This window comes from Schistosoma mansoni, chromosome W (assembly GCF_000237925.1).
Source record: "Schistosoma mansoni strain Puerto Rico chromosome W, complete genome".
Classification (NCBI taxonomy): domain Eukaryota; kingdom Metazoa; phylum Platyhelminthes; class Trematoda; order Strigeidida; family Schistosomatidae; genus Schistosoma; species Schistosoma mansoni.
Genome location: NC_031502.1, coordinates 49,108,493 through 49,132,715, shown reverse-complemented (window position 1 = coordinate 49,132,715; position 24,223 = coordinate 49,108,493). Strand labels below are relative to the sequence as shown.

Sequence of the window (24,223 nt, the reverse complement as noted above, 5' to 3'; positions counted from 1 at the left end):
TAGTAATAATAATGTGTAGATCATTGAAAGTTAATTTTTGAAAAAACTTACAGTTGTTATTAATAATTGATAATGGTGATTATTGAATTTCAAAAAAGGTAGTCAAATGTTTAATACACAATTAGTGAACACATTTTGGTTTAAGTATTCCCATAAGTTAATTTAACACATAGTTCGCTCATTTAATAAACGTTATATTCGTGTAAGTATATGAATAAATCATGATAAAGAGAAAGTGAATGGGTCATGCCGAAGTCACGCTAACCGTAAAAGATGGGTAAATGAAGCAACTTTTACGCTGTCTGAAATTAGTAATAATGTCTGAGAAAAAAGCAAATAATCTTTATAATTCAGTTATTTTGCAAACCGTTATTCTTAATACCAAAAAGTTGATTAGTTTAGCTATGAAAAGGTTTCGAAAATGAACGCAATATCAAGGTTATCAAGATTTTTTGTAAATCCATTCAAAGCATAAAATATGCTGACCTGTAGATTATTTGTAGTTGATCACTTATTAATGATCACCGAAAAGACATGTTAGTGTACTCAGTCATGTAATACGGTAATTGTATTTGTGAGGTGGGCATAATATTTTTTGGCAGGTGATGTTAACAGCCAATGTTTTTTAAGTGCACAGCCTTTCAAATTAATGATCTGAATTTTTTATTTTCATTAGTAAATAACATTGTAAACGTTAATTAATTAGAAAGACTGAAATTATATTTCCAAATCCAACAGTTTCCTTTGTTAAACATACTGGACGAACAATGAAAAACTATGTACATTTTCCGTCACAAAGACATAATAATTACTCTTAAACTGTCAAACAGTAAATCGCTGAATGTTGAAAAAATAACCTTCTTTGACAAGCATATGTGTAATATAGGTTGAATGAAGTGTCAATGAACAAGCCTATGTCTAGTGAAATAAATTTCTATTTCAATGATATGACTTAATGTGGAATAAGGTCAATTGTATCAAGTAACCATTATGTATTTAGAATATCGTATTTCAATCTGTTAAGTTAAACTGTACATTTATTTATCAAATGTCTAAATGACATTCATCACTGTATCGAATTTTTGCTATGTAGTGATAAATCTCATATGAAACATTATTATTACATTTCGTATGTTCCATTATTATTATTATAACTATTATTATTATTATTATGATTATTATTATTATGATTATTATTAATGACTTGTTAGATATGTAAGTCTTCATTATATGACGTTGTTTTCTGTACGGAATCGTTTACTGAAACCTTAAATTTGAAAAACCTTAAAAGCTGTTGACAAAATTATAAAGTGATCGATAATCACTTTATTATTATTAATCTAGAAAAAGTGATTTTACATCTTCATTACTATGGAATTGTGATGAATGATCAGTGTATGTTCACTTGACCTTAGCAATACAAATTATCTTGTTGTACTAATGAACTGATCTCAGTACAATCGTCTACCTTAGCTAAGTGAAAAGAGATTGGAATGATCGTACACACCTTTGCATAAACTTTTGTTCGACAGATTAATGTTCATTATATGACGTTGTTTTCTGTACGGAATCGTTCACTGAAACCGTAAATTTGAAAAACCTGGAAAGCTGTTGGCATGGTAATAAAGTGAGCGATGATAATTATTAATCTACAGCTTAATTACTATGGAATTGTGATGACCGATCAGTGTCTGTTCACTTGACCTTAGCAATAGAAAAGATCTTGTTGTACTAGTGAACTGATCTTACTACATTTCTCTACTGTACCTAGTAACCAAATCATATGAATGTGAAATGAATTATTGATGGTTTCATGACTCCTCCTTAAAATGGAAACAAGAAATTCAAACAAAATTTAAATCAAATTGTGGGTGGCCCTGAAAAGGGCCTTTACTCGGTCTCTACACAGCTCCTTCGGTCCTGATCGATGACTCCACTATGAGTCCGTGACAGCGCCGCACATGGGACAGTTGAACCCAGGTGATACTTCTGTTGGGTCGTATGCACAGAACGAATGAAACATAGCGTTGCATGGACAAAAAATCCAAGCACTTCCATCACCTAGTTCACTGGGCGGCTGACATAGATGGCAAATATCACACAGTCGGTCATTGTGCGCACGTTCGTCTTCTTCATTGTCTCGGTCCGTGAACTCTTCTGAGTTCATAGATATTACTTCCATCTCGTCATCATTTAAGGTAGCATCCAAATCTACGTTCTGTTGACGGTTGGTGCCTGTGGTATTTCGGACGACGGGCATTGTGATGGTAGTAGGTATTCCATCGTTAAGCAACTGATGAGAATAGTTAAGGACAGCCGTGAAAAACTCCCCCGACAATACGTAGTCAGTAACAGGAATGCGCATGTGCCGCTTAAGCAGTTTACATGCAGCAGGTGTAAGTGTTTCCTGAAGACGACGTAGTTGAGGCTCGCGACCCAGCACAGCCCTGCTACGGCATTCAGTGGAGTACTTTTGAACTCTAGCTTCTATCCAATATCCAGTGCGAAGCAGAACACTAAATATCGATCTGAACACGGGTGTTTTTCTGTTCAGCTTATGCAACTTTAAAATTCGATGGGTCGTCTCAACGAAATTTGTATTGCTTTGATCTAGAAGCATTGCAGCTGGTCTAAAAGCGTTCGACCACTTGTGCTTTTTGGACAATAACTGATCTCTCAAATATTGATAGAAATTCCCGTCTGCTGCTTCGATAAATGACACATACCGTTGGAAGCTACAATACATTGTAAAGCATATTTCGATTTACCTTTCCACATTTCTTGTTAGCATAAGACTGTGACTACGTGAGGAACAACAGAGCCTCTAATTTGCACGTTACTGACGTCCATATTGTGAAGAAAATTATCTATATCCATAAGTACAGAGCTTTTATACGAATTTCAAGAATTACATAACCAATTACAACGCATTTACAACTAGGAATTTCATTGGACGAAAGGGATTGAAAAAAATTGGAAAATGGGATGAAAATTTTTTGATTAAGGGGGACAAAAAAAAATTATTAAAAAAAAATTGAAGTGATCCTAATGTTATTCGTAGTTATGTATGCAAGAACAGGTCGGAGGTCATTTTGGTGTTATAATCAAACCCTTCATTACCTCTAAAATTATCTCGCAATTTATTATCTTATCTGTCTCTGAACTTCACTCAATTATTACATCACCCACCCCTCAGTGCTTTTTGATTTCAGCACCAAATGACCTTTGACCTGTTATTGCACACACATATATATATAGTTATTATTGATAACCTTTATCATTCGAATTATTTTCACCTACCTATGTCAAATGTTTCACATTATATCTTACCTCAATATAAATTTCGAATACATATTTAGTTGTAAGTAGTTGATATATGGATATATAACTGGCAAGTTGCGAAATTTTGACTTGACTTATATTAGTATATTTAAAACATTAAAGACTGGTTTCAAAGCATAACATGGGTATTATCATGATTTAAGCTATGAAGATTTAACAACAACATACTATATCTATGACATTAAATAAGAATAATATATTTCCTTGAAAAAGCTTGGACCAGATTGCTAGGCGAAACGTTGAATTTACTTCCAATTCATTCGCTGAGATTTTACAAATATATTCTACTTATTTAATGTCTTACATTAACTCAGCGCCCAAATACTGTGAAACTATTCACTCTAATTTAGACGAAAGTTCTTATATACTATATCTATGGTTATTCACCTATACTATTTATTCAAAATTTAGCCAATATTCACAAGAAAAAAGTTCTACATATTTTGAGACTATAAGATTTATTTTAATAAGATGTATTTCATAGGACTAAAGTTTTCCCCTAAATTGAGATGAATACAAATAGATAACAAAATCTTGAATCCTTATCTTTGATGATTTTATATTTTGTAGGAGATAGGACATTTATTTTCACTTGATGAAAGAACGATCCATTTTCTTGTATCCACGAATGAAACGTTAATTTACCTTAGACGAATATCGACACTAGATTCCCTCCTAGTGTCTATTCTATAAAGCTTCAACACATAACTCAGATCAAGAACATGTGATTAGCCTGACAAGAACTTAAATATATATATATATATATATATATATATATATATATATATTCCACACCAAAACCCGACACAATCCAACAACAAGTGGACAAGAGAATATCTCACTCATCTGACATCTAACAGACTATCTACAAGTCAAACTAAAGTGAAACAACTAATTATCCACCTATCAGTTTTCAAATATGTGGGAATAAATTTATAATATTTATCGATTTGTAAAACATGGATATATGAAATATAAACCATTCATTATAATTATAATTTACTTTATTGGATATTATTTTATAACTTTATCAATATTCAATTATCATTCAATTGATTATATGAATAATAATAATAATAATAGTAATAACATGATACAATTATTAAATTTCCCGCAAAAATTTGAAAGTTTTCATCAATTTAAACAGTAAGTATATTTATTATTTAAAAAAAACATAACTAAACTTATTCCCTTTTTTAGATGTTTAAACTTTATGAATTTTACATACAATGAACATAATAATACAGTAAATTGTATGAAAAGATATTCATTGAATTATTCAATGGTAAAAGTTAGATAAAAAATTGATATTCTTTCATTTATTTTGTTGAATGTAAATTATGTTTATTCTTTATTTTAATGGGTTATATGCAAGATCGTGGATAAACATTGTTGAAGAGTTCTCCAAATGTCCTGGTACGGTTGAGAGTGGGGAGAGTCCGCTCTCCCTCTCCAAATGCTCTCACATGGCCACGCGAATATATAGCCTCTGCCAGGGAAGTCCTACTCACTGCCTTCTCGTGGTGGGGGTGTTGTTTACGAAAGTGAGAGGACGAAAAGCGAATGTCCGACACTTTGACCGGGTTGGTGGACACGGAAAGTCCACTTAGGGGAGCTGGAAAACCCTGATTCCAAACCACTGTGGCACATGGGCTCCAGTATCCTGAAGGAACAAATGGCGTATCAATCAATCGTTGGTCACCGGCTACCATGGGACTGCATCTCCTCACGATGCTCCACTGCCTTTTAGATCAGACCTTTAGGTCAAAGGCTCCGGATGTGGCGTTCTAAGAAAACCACCTGCTTCACTTTGGGTAGCTGGGCAGTATCACAGCCCTCACACAAATCAAATGAGATTTGTGCGGCGCATATATATCTGGTGCCTCATTGTACCAATATTTATGTGTCTAAATAAATAAATAAATACAATTAGGACAAAACGATCGTCTAATACTTCTAAGTTTTCAATAATGGTCTAACTTATATTGACTAATGAATTCAACTATTAAAATTAAATGGTTGGAAATGTCATGTCTATGGTTTTTGTATTTTATCATAATGGATTTCCATTGTCACTTAATGAATCGACAATTGATTTCTTTTGAATGCCTTGAAATTTCACTGAATCAGAGATTAACAGAAAATATTTATTATCAGAAGGGGTTTTGTGGATATTGTAATAATTTCAATAGTTGAAATCATGAATCAATTGAGGCTAGATCACCATGGAAAACCTAGAAGCACTGGACAACTGTTTCGTCCTATTGTGCGACTCCTCAGCAGTGCACATCCACAATCCCCTCTGTCCAGAGCTTCCAGGTTTTCCATGGTCGTCTAGCTTCAATTGACTCATGATCTCAACTATTGAGAAAATATTTAACTTGAAATTACAGGACAATTATTATTTTACCAAAAAATACAACATTTTATAAACACTTATAATCAACTTATATTAAAATTGAAAAGTGATAGAATTATTTATATAAACTGGTTCAACAACTGAATAAACATACAAATGCGGACGACATTATTCGAAGTAAAGAAATTTCTATCTGAACATTTTGAATTTTGTATAATATACTGAAATGATCTATCTTGGTTTTTGATTGATTACGTTATACAGTATGGCTGAATCAGTATAATGAATGCTGAAAGCTATACATGACAAAATAACTTCATATCTTATGAATAAACATAAAATAAACATTAAAAAAAATAATAATTTCATACACATGCAGGTTCATCCAGCTGACGAGTCCCGAATAGGACGAAACGCGCGTCCTGGATTCCACTGTTAGCCATTGCCCATCTTTGCTTATTTCATACACATAGTTCTTTCTATCATTTTAAAGAGAGCAAGAACAAAGATTTGAGTAGAATAGTATGAGTCCATTTGGTTTCCTTTGGTTCTCGTCAGCTGCTTACAATCTATGATATTTAAGAATCATAATTACAAAATGCGTTTAAATTACTTACATGAAATTGTTTAGTTGGAAATTATGCTGAAGACATAGTAGTATAATAGAGAAAGGGTGTATAGAAATTTAATAGACTGAATATTGTAAATATATATCTTTTGTAAAAGAATATTCTACATTATTGGTCGTGAAAACAGTTCAAACGAACAGAAACAAGTGATTACATAATGAGTAAACGCTGATAGTAATAAAATGAGTACAGCTGAGTTAATAAGGTAAGATTACTACTCTGGAAGACAGTTGGAAAAAAACCATTGACGTAATAAATGTTAGAAAAAGTTTGAAAATAATGTTTTTAGATGCAACGAACGAATATTTGTTACCAAGGCAAGGAAAGATTATTAATCATCTCTTTTTAAATACATAAACCATGTTCTTGACGACTGATAGCAACGGCTTCAACAAACTTCAAAAGAGTGGACCTTAGCTGTTGACTAATCACCTTGATATGCTAAGACGTATCGACCTGATGTCATGTATCCAAAATATATTTGGTAATTGTACTGTTTAAAGCTCTTCTTCTTCTTGTTCTAAGACTTTTTGGAACGTGCTTAAAAAACGAAGTTATGGCCTCCTTTCTGCACGGCCGATGTAGCTGCTGATTTGGTAGGTACACGTAAATTTATAAACATATATTTGACGGTAACATAAAAGGTGTGCTTGTCGATTTTTGGCTGGATCATTGAATATGGTATCTTATAAAGAATTAACAGTTCGCCTGCCGGATAAATTCTGGCGTTAAGCATCCGGCTGAATATGCTTGTGACATCATCACCTTTGAAGTTGGGATTTATAGATATTGGTTTTTTATTGACTGTAGTCACTTCTGTCTTGTTCTCTTTTAATTTTATATATTTTTTAATAAATTTTTGAGGATAGCTGTTGTCTCTTGGGCATTTTTCAACGTTCATCAATTCTTCTTCCAGTTTATCGGTGGTACATATCCTTTCAACCCTATAAAATAGTGTTTAGACTAGTGCTATCTTGAAACTCATTGGACAAAAACTTGAAATTCACGTAAAGGTCATTCCAAATACTTTTTGATAAACTGAACGTTGAACTGTCCCGTCTCTCCTACGTTTATTAGCAGTATCAATGATTACTAGATAAAAAGTAAAATGAATCTACTTTTTCTCATTGCTTTTAATTATCTAAAACCATGTACAGTTCGTTGTAATTGCATATCGATCACCAATTCATGCTATTCTGCTCCAATCTCTGTTCTTGTTACCTTCAAAATAAATATGCATCAAATTATCTTGTGTGAAATATTACCTATCATAATATCATGCTAGAAACTAAAACAGTCTTATTGCATGCGTATGTTAAGTAATATGGATCACAGAAAATAGTCTTTTTTGTTATATTTTTCAATAAGGTTATTTTCGATAAAATGTAGTAACATTTGATTTCGTTTATGAATACTACGTGTACAAAGATTTACAGTATGTTTTCAATACAAAAAATGAGAGGTCAATTTAATTAGACAGAAATTTTTAAGACAAGGTTTGATAAATAAGCATTCATTAGATGAGCAGTATAATACTTGTGAGGAAGGCCCACGGGTGAATTCGAGGAAGCCCTAAGAAGTTCAGAAAGAGCCAAAGATATTCCATGCAATCATTGTTTGGAAGAATATTCCAGAATCTCTACGTGTAACTTCTCTATTGGACAAATGTTAAAATCCTCTTTATGTAGATTGGATGACTATAATGATGATTTCATTTTTACTAAAAACTATAAATACATAAGTTTTGTACCATATTTGACACTTTAGAATAGCATTCCTTTCACTTGTCTTCTGTCTTATCATTTGCAACTTGGAGGGTTCCAGCGTTCAAGTGCTCAAGTTGTATACAGTATATCAAGAATCTATGCTTTTGATATAACAACACTATAAGAGAAAATCAATATATATATATTCTTTGATATGAAGAATCAATCTATATAACCGTTTTTAAATCACGTATGCCATGCTCAAATAAAACTGCATATTGGAATAAAATTTCTAACAAAAAAAACACCAACGACATTTGCATAATGCGAGGAGAACAATAATTGCAGAATTAAATGAATCCATCATATTATGAAAATATTGTTCTTCTCGTTTTACTTAAATTACTCAAGGGATCAGGATGAATGATACTTGTGAATCAATGAAATTCTTACGACTTTGCTAAAATTTCCTTATCAATTACATTATACCGATCAAGTAATCAATGCTAAATAACTAAACATTGGGTTAAACTGAAAATGATGTTAAATACTCTATTAGAGTATTGAAATAATGAGACTTTTATTGGTAACCTTTAATCAAATAGATTTCGATATCAACCTATAAAGAAAATAGTTTATATTATTTATCCTAAGATCTTTGATATCGTTGAATTTAGTATTGTGTGCTATTTCATTAATTAGGAATGTCCTGGAGTTATTTGTGCAGCGTACATCAACATTCATTATTTCATGAAGACCTGTGTTAGTTGTAGTTTTACATGGTTTGATTTAAAAGTGATGATATTTCAGTGAGACCATTTTGTACAGGGCAAATAAGTAATTCTAGTTGCTAATGTCTATATAGAAGTACTTCACAATGTTATACACTATTAGCAGCAGTTTATGTGGGGTTTTTTGTGCTATTTATTTTGCGTAATATTTAGTGTTTCAATACAGTTGATAGAAGTTTTTAAATTATTTCTAATGTATTCTAATTCAAGTTGATTCTAATCAGAAGGTGTTTTGTGGAGATTTCAGTATTTTCATAGTTGAAATCATGAGTCATGAGACAGGTAGGTCCTGGGTTCGAATCTCGTGGGACGAAATTGTGAATGCGCACTGCTGAGGAGTCCCACAATATAACGAAACGGTCGTTAAGTGCTTTCAGGTTTTCCATGGTGGTCTAGCTTCAATTGACTCATGATTTCAACTATCAAGTTGATTCATTGAAACCTTATTTGGATTTAAATTATTGACAACCAAATTGTAGCCTCTTACATTAATGTAACTTATTTCAAACAAATAGATTAAATTATTCGTTTTAGATGCTCTGAGTTTTCTCTGTAACTATATAAAGCAATAAATATAAAATATCAACTCAATTATACACATAAGCTACTTGTAATTACTAAACACTGTCATATTTATTGTAAGTAATATCGACTTTAAAGCAATTTTGTTAGTTTTAAACTAGAATGATAAAGTAAATAGTAGTTATGCCAATGTCACTTGGTGTAAACTAATACTGCAATAATAGTTTATTACATAATTATGTAATGATAGAGAGGATTTGTAGCTCAAATGGATGATTTAGTTGAAATTTCGTTGTTTGAGCTGGATAGTTTTGTTTTGGGGGTTTGGTTGTTCTTCTGAACAACATCATCGGCACAAACTTCTAGTAGAAATGTAAAATATTTTTCTTTATACTTAGGTGTTCTAACTAATCATCGTTAAGTAATTTACAATGTTATGACAATATTTATTATTTAGACATTTTAGACGAAAAAGCTTATGGTTTTCGGATATCAGGTAACACCATTAACAAAATCTTTCGAAGGTTGTCCAGTATCAATTTGTCAATTCATAGAAGACAGGAGTGACTGGAGAAAAGCTGACCTATTGTTGATTACAGATGGTTTACATCCACTTTTAAAACGTCCACATAATCAGGCATGGATTGGATTTAGTTACGAATCACCGTCTAAACATTACGGTACAATGACACTTAAAGACAAAGTAAGTACCTATGTTTTTTAAAGTAAAGGTTGTCATATTTGTAATTTTTCGGGTAGATTCTTCTTATATCCACAAAATTTGAAAGAAACTTGAATTCCTCTGGTTGAATTATCCATTACTATTTAACTGTTTGTGAAATAGTTATATATTGAAATGTGAATTGAACTAGGAGTTCTGTGATGAAAGCGAACACTCCCCATACTGATAATTATATATCCTCAGAAAAGGGTTTTGTAGAGATTATAGTAATTTAACAGTTGAGTTCATGAGTCAGTTGAAGCTAGAACACCATGAAAGACCTGGAAGCACTGAACGGCTGTTTCCTCCTAGTGTGGGACTCCTCAGAAGTGCGCATCCACGGTCCTACCCCGCGGGATTCGAACCCAGGACCTACCGGTCCATATATATATATATATTCCTTATAAAGCATTCTATTATTTGTGTAACTGAAAACAATATTCCTACAAATTATTTTTGTATAAAGTTGTCTTTTCAGTGGCTATTTAAAATATTGCCTTTTTGTTCATTCTGTACTTAGATAAACTTTACCGAAAGCTATAGATTAGACGCAACAATTCAAACTCCATATGGATATTACATTCCGAAAAACCCAAACCATAATTCAAATACTCGTTATAAACTTCCGATCAAAAATTATGCCAAAAACAAAAGTAAACTTATTGCATGGCTTGTTAGTAATTGTTTCTCTCAAAGTCCAAGAATGCTTTATGCAAAAGTCTTATCAAGATACATCAAAGTAAGCTAGTTTTGTGTGATTAGAAACTTATAATTGTTCATTTAATATTTCAGTGAAACATAATGGTTTTACTGATATTCGATAGGGTATGAAATAAGAATAATCTAAGCGTAAAGGGGATAATTATGATACTTTGAACATAAATGAACACTATTAGTATTAATTTTACAAAAAAACCTAAGGGAGTCTATGTTGAAATTAGTCATTAATTAATTCAAGATTAATGTTCTTCAAGCGATTTAAGGAGTCTTTATTAAGCAGACATAATTTTGTCAGTAAAAATCTCACTTGACTGTCAGTAATATTTTGAAATCAGTTTGAATAACTAAGTGTTTGAAAAAAGATATGAGTAGATATTCTATTATATTTTTTAATGAGAAAACGCTTTACGACCATATGCAAATAAGGGAGAACACAACTGCTGCCGATATGAAGCGGAAAGTTTCCAATCATATGGAAACAAAGCTTTATAAATCGATACTAAAAATGATCAAATGGAAATGCATAGATTCTTCCCTATAAGCAAGTATTCCAGGAGTCCTCGTGAGAAGCAGTGACCAGTGGAGTTTAACCGGATCTGTTGTGAGATATCAACTCACTGAAGAGAATGGTGGATATGTCGCTCAATTTCATGGATCGGTTGAAGTTAGATATTAACACCATAGGATGCCGGTCAGCTCAGTGGTCTAGAGGTTAAGCGCTCGCCTGTGGGACTAATAGGTACTGAGTTCGAATCTCGCAAGACAGGATCGTGGATGCTCATTGCTGAGGAGTCCCACGATATGACAAAACGGCCGTCCAGTGCTTCCAGGTTTTCCATGGTGGTCTAGCTTCAATTGACTCATGATTTCAACTATATAAGATATATTTATTCGTTTACAAACTTGTACATCTTTATTTTTATGGAACTATTTAATGTTAGTTTGAAAAAATACACTATTTGACAGTAAAAATAGACCAATAGATTTTTTCAAGTGTTTAATTATTATTCGTAATTGTCATAACCGTCGATCCCTGTATTAAAAAAACCAGTCACTTGATTTACAGTGAATTTTGAATCAACTGATGGGTCAGTAATAATAATAATAATAATAATAATAATAATAATAATAATTCAACCATTAGGTTTCGTTTTCAGACGTCATACTATGGTATGTGCTGCTGGTGTCGACAGATATATGTAGTATGTATCACCAATCAAGAGTACAATGCTTGGAAGTAGAAAGTTAAGAAGATCAAAGAGAAGAGAACGAGAACAGAGAATGATTGGTGTAGAAACCACGGAACAATCAAGTCTGAGACGATTAATTGACATTTTAAAAATGAGGTATTTACTGTATGGTTCTCAGATTTTACTAAAGCATTCTGTAATTTTGTATTGAAATACATTTGATTGTCCCCACTGGTGTTCTCGTTTACTACAATGTCATCTACTTTGGTTCAATTAATCAAACAGTACTAATACTATGCATCACATATAAAGCACTTAAAATCAAATAAGTGGACCTGTACTTGACCACCTAATCACACAACTTTCAAAATGAAGTTTAAAACAAAGTTAAAAAAGGGTTTATCTGTTTATGTTTCTGCGCTTTCAAAACCCAAGCTATATTACAGTACTTATGCTACAAATTAATTATGCTCAGAGTACGTGTAAAAATGATGTTAAGTGACTATATGCAAAATGCCCTGACAGTAATTTTTTTAAATTGGCACTAATCAAGAAGGCTTGCCTGGAATATCAAAAAACTAATATTTTCTGTGGAAGTCAGATGTACGCAACTAGTGTCACATTTATACGGATTATCAACGAGTTATTTAAACTACGAATGACTTCATCTACGATGGCTGGCAGTGATAATTGACTAATCCTTACTCGGCAATATCATGCTAAGTCTGACCATGTTACAGAATAGTTAATGTAATAGCTGTGTGGCAGATTGAATGAGCAAAGGTATATTTTTGATAAAATATCCTTTGATCCAGCCTAGACCTTTTTTCCAAAACTTTTAGGTTGATATGTATGGAGGTTGTGGAGGTTCGTATTGTTCCGATTGTTTGAACATGTTCAGTAAACAATATAAATTCTACTTATCATTTGAAAATAACATATGTAAGGATTATATAACAGAGAAGTTCTTTCAAAATGGTTTATTGTAAGTTTCAACAATATTTATCTTGCCCTAATTTCTTATGGGTCAATATTATTAAAGAATTGAAAACGTTCAATGTACATAATCTGAATTGATATAAATAAACAGTTAACGTTTGTTTATGATACTGACTAGTGGTTTCATGGAGCCATTTAAAACAATATAAAAACCGATTAAAGTCTTCAGTTGGTTGAATAAAATATGATACGCTATTCACTAATCTTTTTCTGGTTAGCGTTTTTTTAGCGAGTTGGTTTTCTACGGGATGGGGTCGCTAACCCCATGCCCAACCCTCCTCTTTTATCCGGGATAAGAACCGGCAGTAAACCCAGATGGGCTCCAGGCGGAGTTAACCATATATATATATATGAGGAGGAGGAGGTATTTTTGATATTTTTTTCCTTCCGCCATATGGTTATTTTGCAACTCTGATGGCAAGCGAGGTATACAAGATCTCTATTGTACTGACTTGATTGGTATTTTCCTATCAATGGTAATTTGTGATGAAGTAAAAAGTGAAGCTTAGAAAAGGTGTGAATAGTACAGAACTGCTACTGGAAGTTTTTGGTAATAAGTGAGTTACTTATCCTCCGACCCTTAGCATTTGTCCTCGATTCCACACGCCTTGGCGTGGGCAGCCGAGTAGTATCTTTATCACTCACACAAACTATATGACTTACAACCTAATACATCCACATGAATTCGGTATATGAGTTGTATTAAATTCTAAAAAAGTGTACGATATATACTCTCAGTAGTGTGTTTAATACTCTATGTAGAGCTAATAAGTAATGAAGTCTAAATAACAACTGAAAACATAATATCAGTACAGGTGGTTTGAACTATATAGCTAACTCAATACGTTACATCGACAAGTTTTTATTAGTTAGCGATTATCAACATAGGGCATGTCATGAGCGTGCATCGATACACGTTGCAAGACCCCATCCCAATACAGTGACAGGAAATCAGTAAGATAATAGTTCTTGAATAAGAAATCATATAAAAAACAATTGAAGTCTCAATACGATAAATACAGTTCAAAAGGGACAAATGTAATCAAATGATGGGAAATCAGAAATGATTCTTGATTGAACATCGAGAGAAAAATAGAGAACTAACTCGTCTGACCCACTGTGCCTGATTTCGAAACATGTCGTCCGACATCTCTGATCACCAATTACGTGTATTATACAGGTTTTAAACAAAAAGTCTGAACTTTCGACATGGCTCAGGCATTTGGTTGAGAAATTCAAAGAGTGATGCTATTTCTCAATTCGTTTACCGCTCAAACACCCAAAAAATCAACTAGCACTATACATCTGAGTAGGAGATTGTTAGGTACGAGTAGCACATGTCTTAATTATCTCGATCAATGGACGCACATGAATGAATTAATGAACTTGCCTATTTAAAACTAGTACTTTACTTCTGATCTCAACATCACTCATTCTAATGTTCTTCTTACTTCAGTAATTCTGCAAAGACGTCTGAAATCAAATACTTTAGGTTCAACCTTTAATGTCAAAATGTCATGGAATGTCTAATTAAGTGTCAGTTCTATATCTATGCTAATAAAATGAGGTAAAACTTAAAAATGGATGATTAGTCGATTAGTTTACTGATCAACACCTGAAAAATGATTTCTGAAGCTACAATTACTTAGTACATAAAAGTGCATTGTCAGTGTGAATAATTTTCATGTTATTTCAGTGTACTTTATAGGTGCACATGAGAATAATGCAAATACTTTCTACCTATATCTCAGAGAACCTAAATTCGTTATTTTACCCCATGTTTTATAACTAGTTATATAGATACAATATGGTTCCAATTGTAATGGGAGGATCAAGAGAAGAGTATACAAGAATTGCACCCCCTCATTCATTTATTCATGTCGATCAGTTTAAATCACTATTTACACTTTCACAGTATTTAAAATACTTGGATAAAAATGATACAGCTTATGATGAATATTTTGCATGGCATGTTCACGGAGATGTTTATGTGTGGAAATCAAGACTTGAATGTGACTTCTGTTTACTGGCACATTCTCTTCCATTTATCAAGCCTACATGGTACACAGATTATCATTCTTGGTTGGCAAATGGCTGCTTAGGGAGGAAGCCTAAATGGAAACTCTAACCTGAAGAAGAATGTTTGTTTCGTATTCAACTGACTGAATAAAAGAGAAGTTAATCACAAAATTATACAGCTAATTCAGTCAAATCATCAGTTACAGATTACTTGACATCTTATACAAATAAAACTTATTATGAAAACCAATAAACTGAGAACGAAATGTTGTGAGAAACGGGTCGAACACTCCTTAGTTTATAGTACTTTAAATGCTAACTTCAATACTTACACATGATCATCAAGAAGAAATACAACTTCAGCAGTTTATTTTTGTAAGCAGATTTTAGTGACATGTTTGTCCAGCAATGGAGCCTAATACTAATTTTCATACCGGCAATATTCCTTCTTATTGACCATTCTGAGCAAAATTTGCACATTTTCTTCTTATGAACTTTTTTCTATTTGAAGCTTATTGCCTATGCGTCTTCGATAGCATTGGACAGTGATCTATTTTGTAAAGATTTGTTCTTAATGCAGTGATGATGACTGAAATGTAACGCTTGATTGAAATTTATTTTGAGATAGCACATGCAGATTAGATTTAGATTAATAAAGTATTATTATAAAGTTGTATAAACACGCTGAGCTAGGTTTCAAGAAAAGATAAGTAAGATATAGCGATGATAAATATAATATGTAGTTGATTAACGTTAAGTTATCGACAGCTTGAGTTAATTGATGACATTCTAGGAAACTAAATATTGAACGCTTGCAAACATTAGACCTAATGAACAGAGTCCTCAACCTTAACTTTGCAGGACTAGGGAAATGTCACTGAGCCCTAGTCAAATCATCCGTCAGTTTGATCACTGAACACCGAACAGATTATAGATCCCTCTCAAGGCCAAGGACAACTAACGCGCACCAGTTAATCGTGCACCATGAACTGGCCCATGAAGTGGTGGTCGCAATTTCGCCTATACCTGCTTAAACTAAAATATTTCTGTAATAACGTCCTTTGTGTTGCACGGTTTTCAAGGCATTCATAGTACCTTGATAAGAAGAAGGGGTAATCCACGTTAGATGCTGACCTCGAGGTGTGACTTCGACGTTAGCTGTTGGTCACATCATTCCCGTCTAACTCAAGTACACTCCCAATCATTCGACAGAGATCATCATCTCTGATGATCTAACATATGCTCACTAGTGACTGGCTCTATGAGGTATTTCCTGGAGTTCTAGTGCGAAGCACTGACCAGTGGAGTTTAACCGGATCTGTTGTGAGATATCAACTCACTGAAGAGAATGGTGGATATGTCGCTCAATTTCATGGATCGGTTGAAGTTAGATATTAACACCATAGGATGCCGGTCAGCTCAGTGGTCTAGAGGTTAAGCGCTCGCCTGTGGGACTAATAGGTACTGAGTTCGAATCTCGCAAGACAGGATCGTGGATGCTCATTGCTGAGGAGTCCCACGATATGACAAAACGGCCGTCCAGTGCTTCCAGGTTTTCCATGGTGGTCTAGCTTCAATTGACTCATGATACCAACTATTAAAATTTGAAGATGTAAAACATTTCAAATTAGTTGCTCAAACAGTCAAAATGGTATATAAAGTTTGAATAAGTCAGAAATGTGCTACCAATCAAATGAAAAACTTTTATGCATATTCATTGTAATCAGCACTGTGTGGTGATAATATGAAAAGACAAATGCTTTGCCTCACATCCTGATTATAACGTAATACCTTCACATTCACTTACGGTCTATGTCTAGTCTTCGTGAGCTGACCTATTCGTAGTAATTGCGGTAAGTTTTGACATAGATAAGAGAATTTCTATATCACCACTACTCTCAGCATTATTACTTTTTCTGCATTATCAAGGTTACTTAGTGTCCACTACATAAAACATTATTTAACATGGGTCCTTTGATGAGCTGACATTTTATTGATATTTACTTGGGCGAAAAACCGTATGAAATATTTAATCGTTTTAGAACTCTTTTATTTCTGGTAAGTAAAACTCTTGAGTGGAGAAACATTAGAAAACAAATATTGTGGATGAAAGTGTTATTTTGAAGACGTTGTCGCGCTAGCTATATGTAATAATATGACCTGAACAGTAAATGGAACAAGTAAACTAGAAAAGGCTGGTCCACCACTGAAACATGCGGCGGTAAATAAATTCCAAGAATCAATAACTATAAGTCTTCGACATTTGATGCCGACCTCATAAGTTCTAATGGACTCACCTAGCTGAAGACGCTCGGTCGTGCATCCTCACCAGATCACGAGTAGGTACGCCGTGCTCCACATCTTCTATGACCACTAGCCAGCTTAGATTGATCACTTCTCGATATATCGACAGCCTATCAAACATATCTTCAAACCTCTTTTCATCTAACTATTGATTTGAATGGGTTGGTACATTTCGTTTATTAAAGGTGTTACTCGTTCAGACATTGTTAAACTCCGAATACTTGTGGCATCTTTAAATATAATTAACAGACTGACTGGTTACTAAGGTTTGTTTTCTAATAGCAGTACCAAAATACTAACCAAAGTTGTTGGTCAAGACCAGAGTAATAAATCATGTAAAAAAAACACCCCGTAATGTAACACAGAGTACAGTAATATGAATAAAAAAGGTAATATTTTCGACTTATAAGGGTTAACATTTGGAACTGTCGATATGAAGGACTACAACTAACTAATATCTTTCAAAATATGAGCGTCCACAATAGATTGTCCAGTTGCTGTCATTTAACCATAAATTTCTATTGAAGTTGGATAGTGACTAGCAGTGGAGTCTATTACGCACGTGTTTTTCTATTTGAATTAGATTTCTGGGATACACGCTTCTGTGTTGTATCTCTCCAAAGCTCTCTTCAATGTATTCTCATCTAGCTATGATGAAAATGCGAACGCCAGACGAGAAGAATTTTATTAACATCGATCCATGTCCAATGATTGCGATACGTAGACTTCGGCAGACGCTACACCACATATTTATAGTTCATTGTCAATAAATTCTTTCATCAGTGGTCTAATAAAACTCTCTGTTATGTCTTTAGCAAATGACTACACATTTATACGTCCCAGTTTTTAAATCGTTTGAAAAACAAAATATGGAAACCTATTGTTTCCACTGTTTTTTTATTCGATACACTGACTAAAGGAGAACTGCCATTCTGTGGTTTTTAGGTCAGTATTTTGCTAACATTTGGGTTCATAAAGTTTGTTACTCACTAACTATACTACTTAGAAAGATAGTGATACGCAAAAATTTACCCTGAAGTTAGGTAAACAGGTGAAGCGTTCCCGTTATAGGAAACATTATCAGTTAAAGTGTTTTATTACCACACATTATTTCTGTTTGAACCCATTTTGCCAGATTGAACCTATAATCTCAGAAACCACAGTCTTATTGCTTATTAGGTATTATAAAATACATATTGCCCAAACAAAGAGAAATAATTTGATATATAGTGACATGTAAATTCAATAACTTTGTAGCGACAAATGTGAAGATTTTTTTCCTATCTTTATTTGTGACAGTTTATGTGTAACAATACTTATATTCAATATCTATTGTTTATAATAAATGTGAAATGAACATAACTGATTGGTTTGTTAATACTCACACAACCGTTATCATTCAGTTAAACTCTATCTCCACCGTCCATCCTCCTGTTATATTATTCACAGCTTCTGAAACGTATCGACCAGACAGTAATGCTGGAGACTGTTACTGGTTGTGCTCTTAATAGCCTCTCGCAGGTCCAAGATATTACCTCCGGCCATAGATTCATTTATACACTGATACCGAAGTCATTGTGGTTCCAGTACATTAGTCAAGGAACTGTTTGCCAGATGTGGTAAGTACTTCTTATGTAAAGCTGGAAAATCTGACACAAGGACATTTGGAGAACAGCAGATTTTCTAAGCTCCTACAGTTTAAAAGTTGATGTTAAGAAACGAGAACTTGTCGATTCTTGGACGAAACTTCAAGTTCTGAGAGTCCAATCTGGCTATCATATATACCCCATTACAGGATGTCTTGGCCAATATTTTATCGGAATCGCCCAAAACAACGAAACTAGACTACAGTGCAAAGACAACTAAATACTCGTCAATACATCAAACCGTTACTAGGGGTTAGCCGGTTTTAGCGTGTCTACATCGACTACTTTCAAAAAAGCTCGTGGTGGCTTAACCCGAATTTGAGCACATGATGCGATCTGAGGTAATTTGTCCCTTGATTAGTTTTTGGTGGCCTTGTAGTGACCATAGGATGTTAAATAATCCAACGTAAACAAAGATAATAATAAATAATTGACACGTGGACAACTTTACGTCTCTAAAAATACTTACTTACGTTCTCAATCCGTCCGCCAAATAATATGCGAGAGAGAACTTGTCTCAACCTAGGTTAAGGTCCTAACACGACTGGTAAAGTGGTTCAATCTTGAGGCCATAATTGCGTTAGTCCGAATTGAGACTAACGGCTTTGTGCAGACGAAAACCACTCTTACCTGATAGCTGACGAGCAAGCGAGGTGGAAAACTAGTCGTTTGGAACACGATTTGATTTATTTCCCATTTTTGATTCAGATAGGTGTAAAAAGATACATCAATAAATAGATGACTAACAAGACCACAATGCAAAGGCAACTAGGAAAATACAATTATGTTCAAACTAAGCGTTGGAGTAGAAAAAGGAGTATCGAAATTTATGTTTAAATTACGATAGCTTTGAAATAAAAGACAGTATGGTAGTGAGTCATGCAACACACGAAAGCTTATGGTTTACATAATAAGCTACAGATGAAACCAAATGTTATTTTTAAACTTTGAATTCAATGAAATAATGTTCCCGTAGATGGCTTCCATTCTTCATTATGGTTTTGCAGCGATATCCGTTCCAGAACACATGATCTACGAATTTGAACGTATAATTACTGAGGAAATTTACACTCAATGTGCAACACCAAGAGAAGGTCAACAAAGGTGAGAGCGGGGACGAGGAATTGAAATGGCATGGCCCAGTCATGCGGGCGCGGTTACTCTTTATAACCTCTTGCTTATTGTATCAAACATATTGCTCTCTTTTTAGCTCAACTGCATTCTTCAAGAATGCTAGACGTCATATTTTTGATCGTCAAGATGGGATGAGTCGGTGTAGACAATGTATGACTTTCACGTACGATCTTATAAACAAAGTAGTCACACCATGGCAAATCTGAAATCGTGGAATTACGTCCATTATTCTAATAGTACTTTAGCCGACCTGAACCATAATTCAAGAGTTTCTTCGTTTCTCTGTCCACATCAGATAAACTTTCAACCGAAAATGTTATTTCACTATGAGGCTCATCTTCCATTACCTCAACCAATAATGATGTTGATTACACTTTTTACCAGATAGTGGTTTTAAGGATTCTGCATTTTCCCCGAGCATAGCTGTTCCCCCAGTAAACCAGTCGTCATGCATGTTGACAGTAAAGATGGCGCACATTTGATTCATGTGAAAAAAGTCACTTTCCTCGGTCGTAATATATTTTGTCAAGCTCGATCGGGAGAAAGCTGATAGTAGTGAGTTAACTTTTACATCTGCAAATCCTTGCGAAGAAATATTGACTCAAATGGACCAGATACCATTAGTATAAAACACGTTATACTCTCTACTTGGGAAACTAACGAATAGGAAGAAGACAACATCCACGGAAAACATATTTTATCTAGGACAGTAGTGGACAATAGCAAGAGTACCAAGCCAAATAGCGATGATGTACTAGAAGCTTCACACATGAGCTGTACTGCTACGATCACAGGCAAGCCCTCTTTGTATAATATCCCCGTAAATATAGAGTCAATACTTTCGAATATCTACGGATTTTCTGTAGCTTTCACTGTTTCGGTACGCAATATTTCTGTGGAATTACGGTCCAAGTTCGTTATTGGTACCGCTCTAATAATAGACTTAATCTTAAAATTGTAGGTTTGTTATGATGCTACTACCTAATCTATAAGATCATACTTGGAAGTCGTATCGATGTCTACACTGACTTATCATATCTTGACTATTAGCAATATAATGTCTGGAGTTTTTAAACAACACATCCAAGCTAAAGACGGAATTATATATATAAAGTGAATGAAGACAGGTTATACAGAATGACCACTTCTGCAAGGCTGATCCATGTCATTCGATTGCAGTGAATTCCTCCCGTCTTCTCTATTATTGACCTTTTCTTCGTGTTATTTTTTGAATATGCACTTTCCCAGTTATCTCATGTTCAGATTTGAGGATTGTTTGATTAGGACCAATACTACTACATGTCTACCAGTAATGCGAAGTTTATAACGTTGATGCATGACATTTACCAGTTGAGTTTCACGCTCTTGATGTTCAAGCTAGTCTTTTAGGTCTTTATAAATCAACATTTATACAGTTATCACAAGCTCATTTTTAGATTAATATAAAAGTTTTATGTTATTCACGAATCGTAAGATGGATTCCTAAAGTAACTGGTTTGTAGGCTAACCTCGGCCGTCTTTCCGAACTGGTGCCTATATATATGGGAAACCGTTCACTTTTTTACTTTTTTTTACACGCATTTCAATTTATATTGATGACAAATGATAAATCGAGGTCGTACATAAATAGGATGCAGGATTTGGAGAGCGTTAAAAAAGACAACGTGTATTAAGTTCGTTAACTTCACGACTTCACATTATTTAGAAATTAGTGTTATTCCAATGTAGAGCTCAATCATTTGTGTTTAGTTTATGAACTTTCAATATCCTTAACGATAAACCATCTTGCTGGGTCATATAAACCCAACTAAACACATATACTTTCGAAACTTCTTAAATCAATCTCAGCACCTTAAAATAAATTAGTGAACAGTTTATTATTTGAAAAATTGATGGGAAACGGCTCTCTTTAAATAAACGTAACAGGACACAGTTACAGAAATGAGATAATTATTAGGAATGGTGTAGATGTTAAAGCACGGAAACGAACCCCATTCAAAATAATCCACTAAATTTCTTCTGTAATCCGATGAACCGACGAGTTAACACTGTTTAAACTTACTTACTTACGCCTGCCACCCCTCCCAGTGGAGCATGGGACGACCACTAGCATTTCCATCCAACTTAATCCTGTGCAATCCTTTCCAGTTGCCATTCATACTTTTCACTTTTGCTCCCAATTCCTGATGTGGTGTGTTCTTTGGCCTTCCTCTTTTCCGTTTCCAATGAGGATTCCAACTTAGGGCTGTTATAAATCGTGCTCTTGTCCTATTAATCTATAGCGTGACGATGCCACCAATAGCACAGAGAATTATCGACTGAACCAATGACGCATAGAATCCATACGAGCATTCTAGAGTATTTATCGGCCCTGCTTCTGGCCTAGCTCTGTCTGTTAAGTCCAGTACACCATCCTCAGTCTCAGCGATATGAATCTTGTATATCTGACATATTGGGTTTATAGACAAACTAAATAGAGCACATTGTACGATGAAAGAGGAAATAACATTCGTACAATATTTAGCCAAAAGCGGCTGTGAATGTGAGAGACTGTAATTGGTAGACTGGGCATAACTTACAAACGGTAAATCGTATAGTAATCGTTAATAAGTCAAAATAAAGATCATAATAAGAGAAACATGATTATGAATGGTTTGGTTAATCAATGATTACACAATAAAAATATATGTGTAGTATTGGCTCAGAAAATGATTTCAACAGTTACCATTCATTATTCTCATCGGGATATGACGAGGGCGTGCCTTGTGATTTAGTTTGATGATTTCTGTGATGTATGTCATATCCACTCCCAACGTCTTTTCCAAATTTTATCCTTATATAGAAGCTGGTTTGTCCTCTTCTACAGTAGGCTGTTGCTGATGGTTTACGGCCAACTGACATTGAGTATCTTACGTAGACAATTGTTTACAAATACTCGTATCTTTTTGACGATGGTTGTGATAGTTCTTTAAGTTCCAGCTCTGTACAGTTGAACTGTTTTGACGTTCGTATTGAAGATTCTGACTTTGATATTGGTTGACAGTTCTTTTGAGTTAAATGTGTTCTTCAGTTGTAGGAATGCGGTCCTTACTTTGACAATCCTCGCCTTTACGTCTGAATCAGATCCTCCTTGTTCATCGATGGTGCTTCCCAGGTAAGTTAATTTTTTCACCTCTTCCAGAATTTCTCCATTAGGTGTTCTCTGTGTTCTGTTTGAGGATCTTGCTTATGTATGTTGAGGCCTACTATTACAGAGACAGCTGCTATACTAGTTGTCTCCATTTGCGTTGATGTTTATGGGATATAAGGACCAGGTCATCTGCGAAGTGGAAATCTTTCAATTGATTCCGAGTTGTTCATTGTGTTGCATGATTTCCCTCAGATGTTGAGCTCTTCATAATCCAGTCAACCAGCAGAAGAAAGAGAAAGGGGGAGAGTAAGTAGCCTTGTCTAACTCCGATCCTCACTTGTAATGCATCTGTCAGCTGTCCTCCATGCACGACTTTGCTGTGTAGTCCGTCGTGTGACTTCCGTATGATATTGACGATTCTCTCACGTACACCATAGCGTCAAAAAAGTTACCGTGACGTTCTACTTTTCACACTGTTGAATGCTTCCTGATAATCAATGAAGTTTATGTTTAGTGACAAATTCCGTTCAATTGATTACTCAACGATGATCCGTAGTGTCGCTATTTGGTCTGTGCATAATCGATCCCTATGGAATCCGGTCTGTTCAGCATCTTCCAAATTTTTCACTTGGTTCAGCAACACTCTGTTGAAAAGCTTTCCTAGTACCGATAGTGGTGTGATTCCTATATAGTTCTCACATTTGCTCAGGTCTCCTTTCATTAGTATCTTGATGAGGTATACCTCTTTTCAGTCCATTGGCACTTGATCTTCCTCCCAAATCTTCTTGAATAGAAGGTGAAGCATGTTTGCAGTTACTTTAATGTCTGACTTCAGAGCTTTAGCTGGTATAAAGTCAGGTCCTACTGCTATCCCATTCTTGATTTGTCTGATGGCTGTTTTGATTTCTTCGACCATTGTGGGAGCGAAACCAATAGAAACGTCTCTGTGTCTGAGTGTTTAAACGTGCTGTTTTTAAAATGTCATGGTAAAATACCGTTTGCAGATTTAAA

At 34.2% G+C, this 24,223-nt stretch overlaps 1 protein-coding gene across 1 annotated transcript; it reads left to right on the top strand.

Annotated features, from left to right (window-relative positions):
• Positions 1–9,827: 9,827 nt before the first annotated feature.
• Smp_129750 (putative alpha(1,3)fucosyltransferase) lies at positions 9,828–15,107 on the top strand (the record flags this gene model as incomplete). Its single annotated transcript, XM_018789993.1, has 4 exons — positions 9,828–10,052; positions 10,591–10,809; positions 12,823–12,965; positions 14,780–15,107. The coding sequence occupies 4 exons, from the start codon at positions 9,828–9,830 to the stop codon at positions 15,105–15,107; spliced, it is 915 nt and encodes a 304-aa protein (XP_018655381.1).
• Between the last annotated feature and the right edge of the window lie 9,116 nt (positions 15,108–24,223).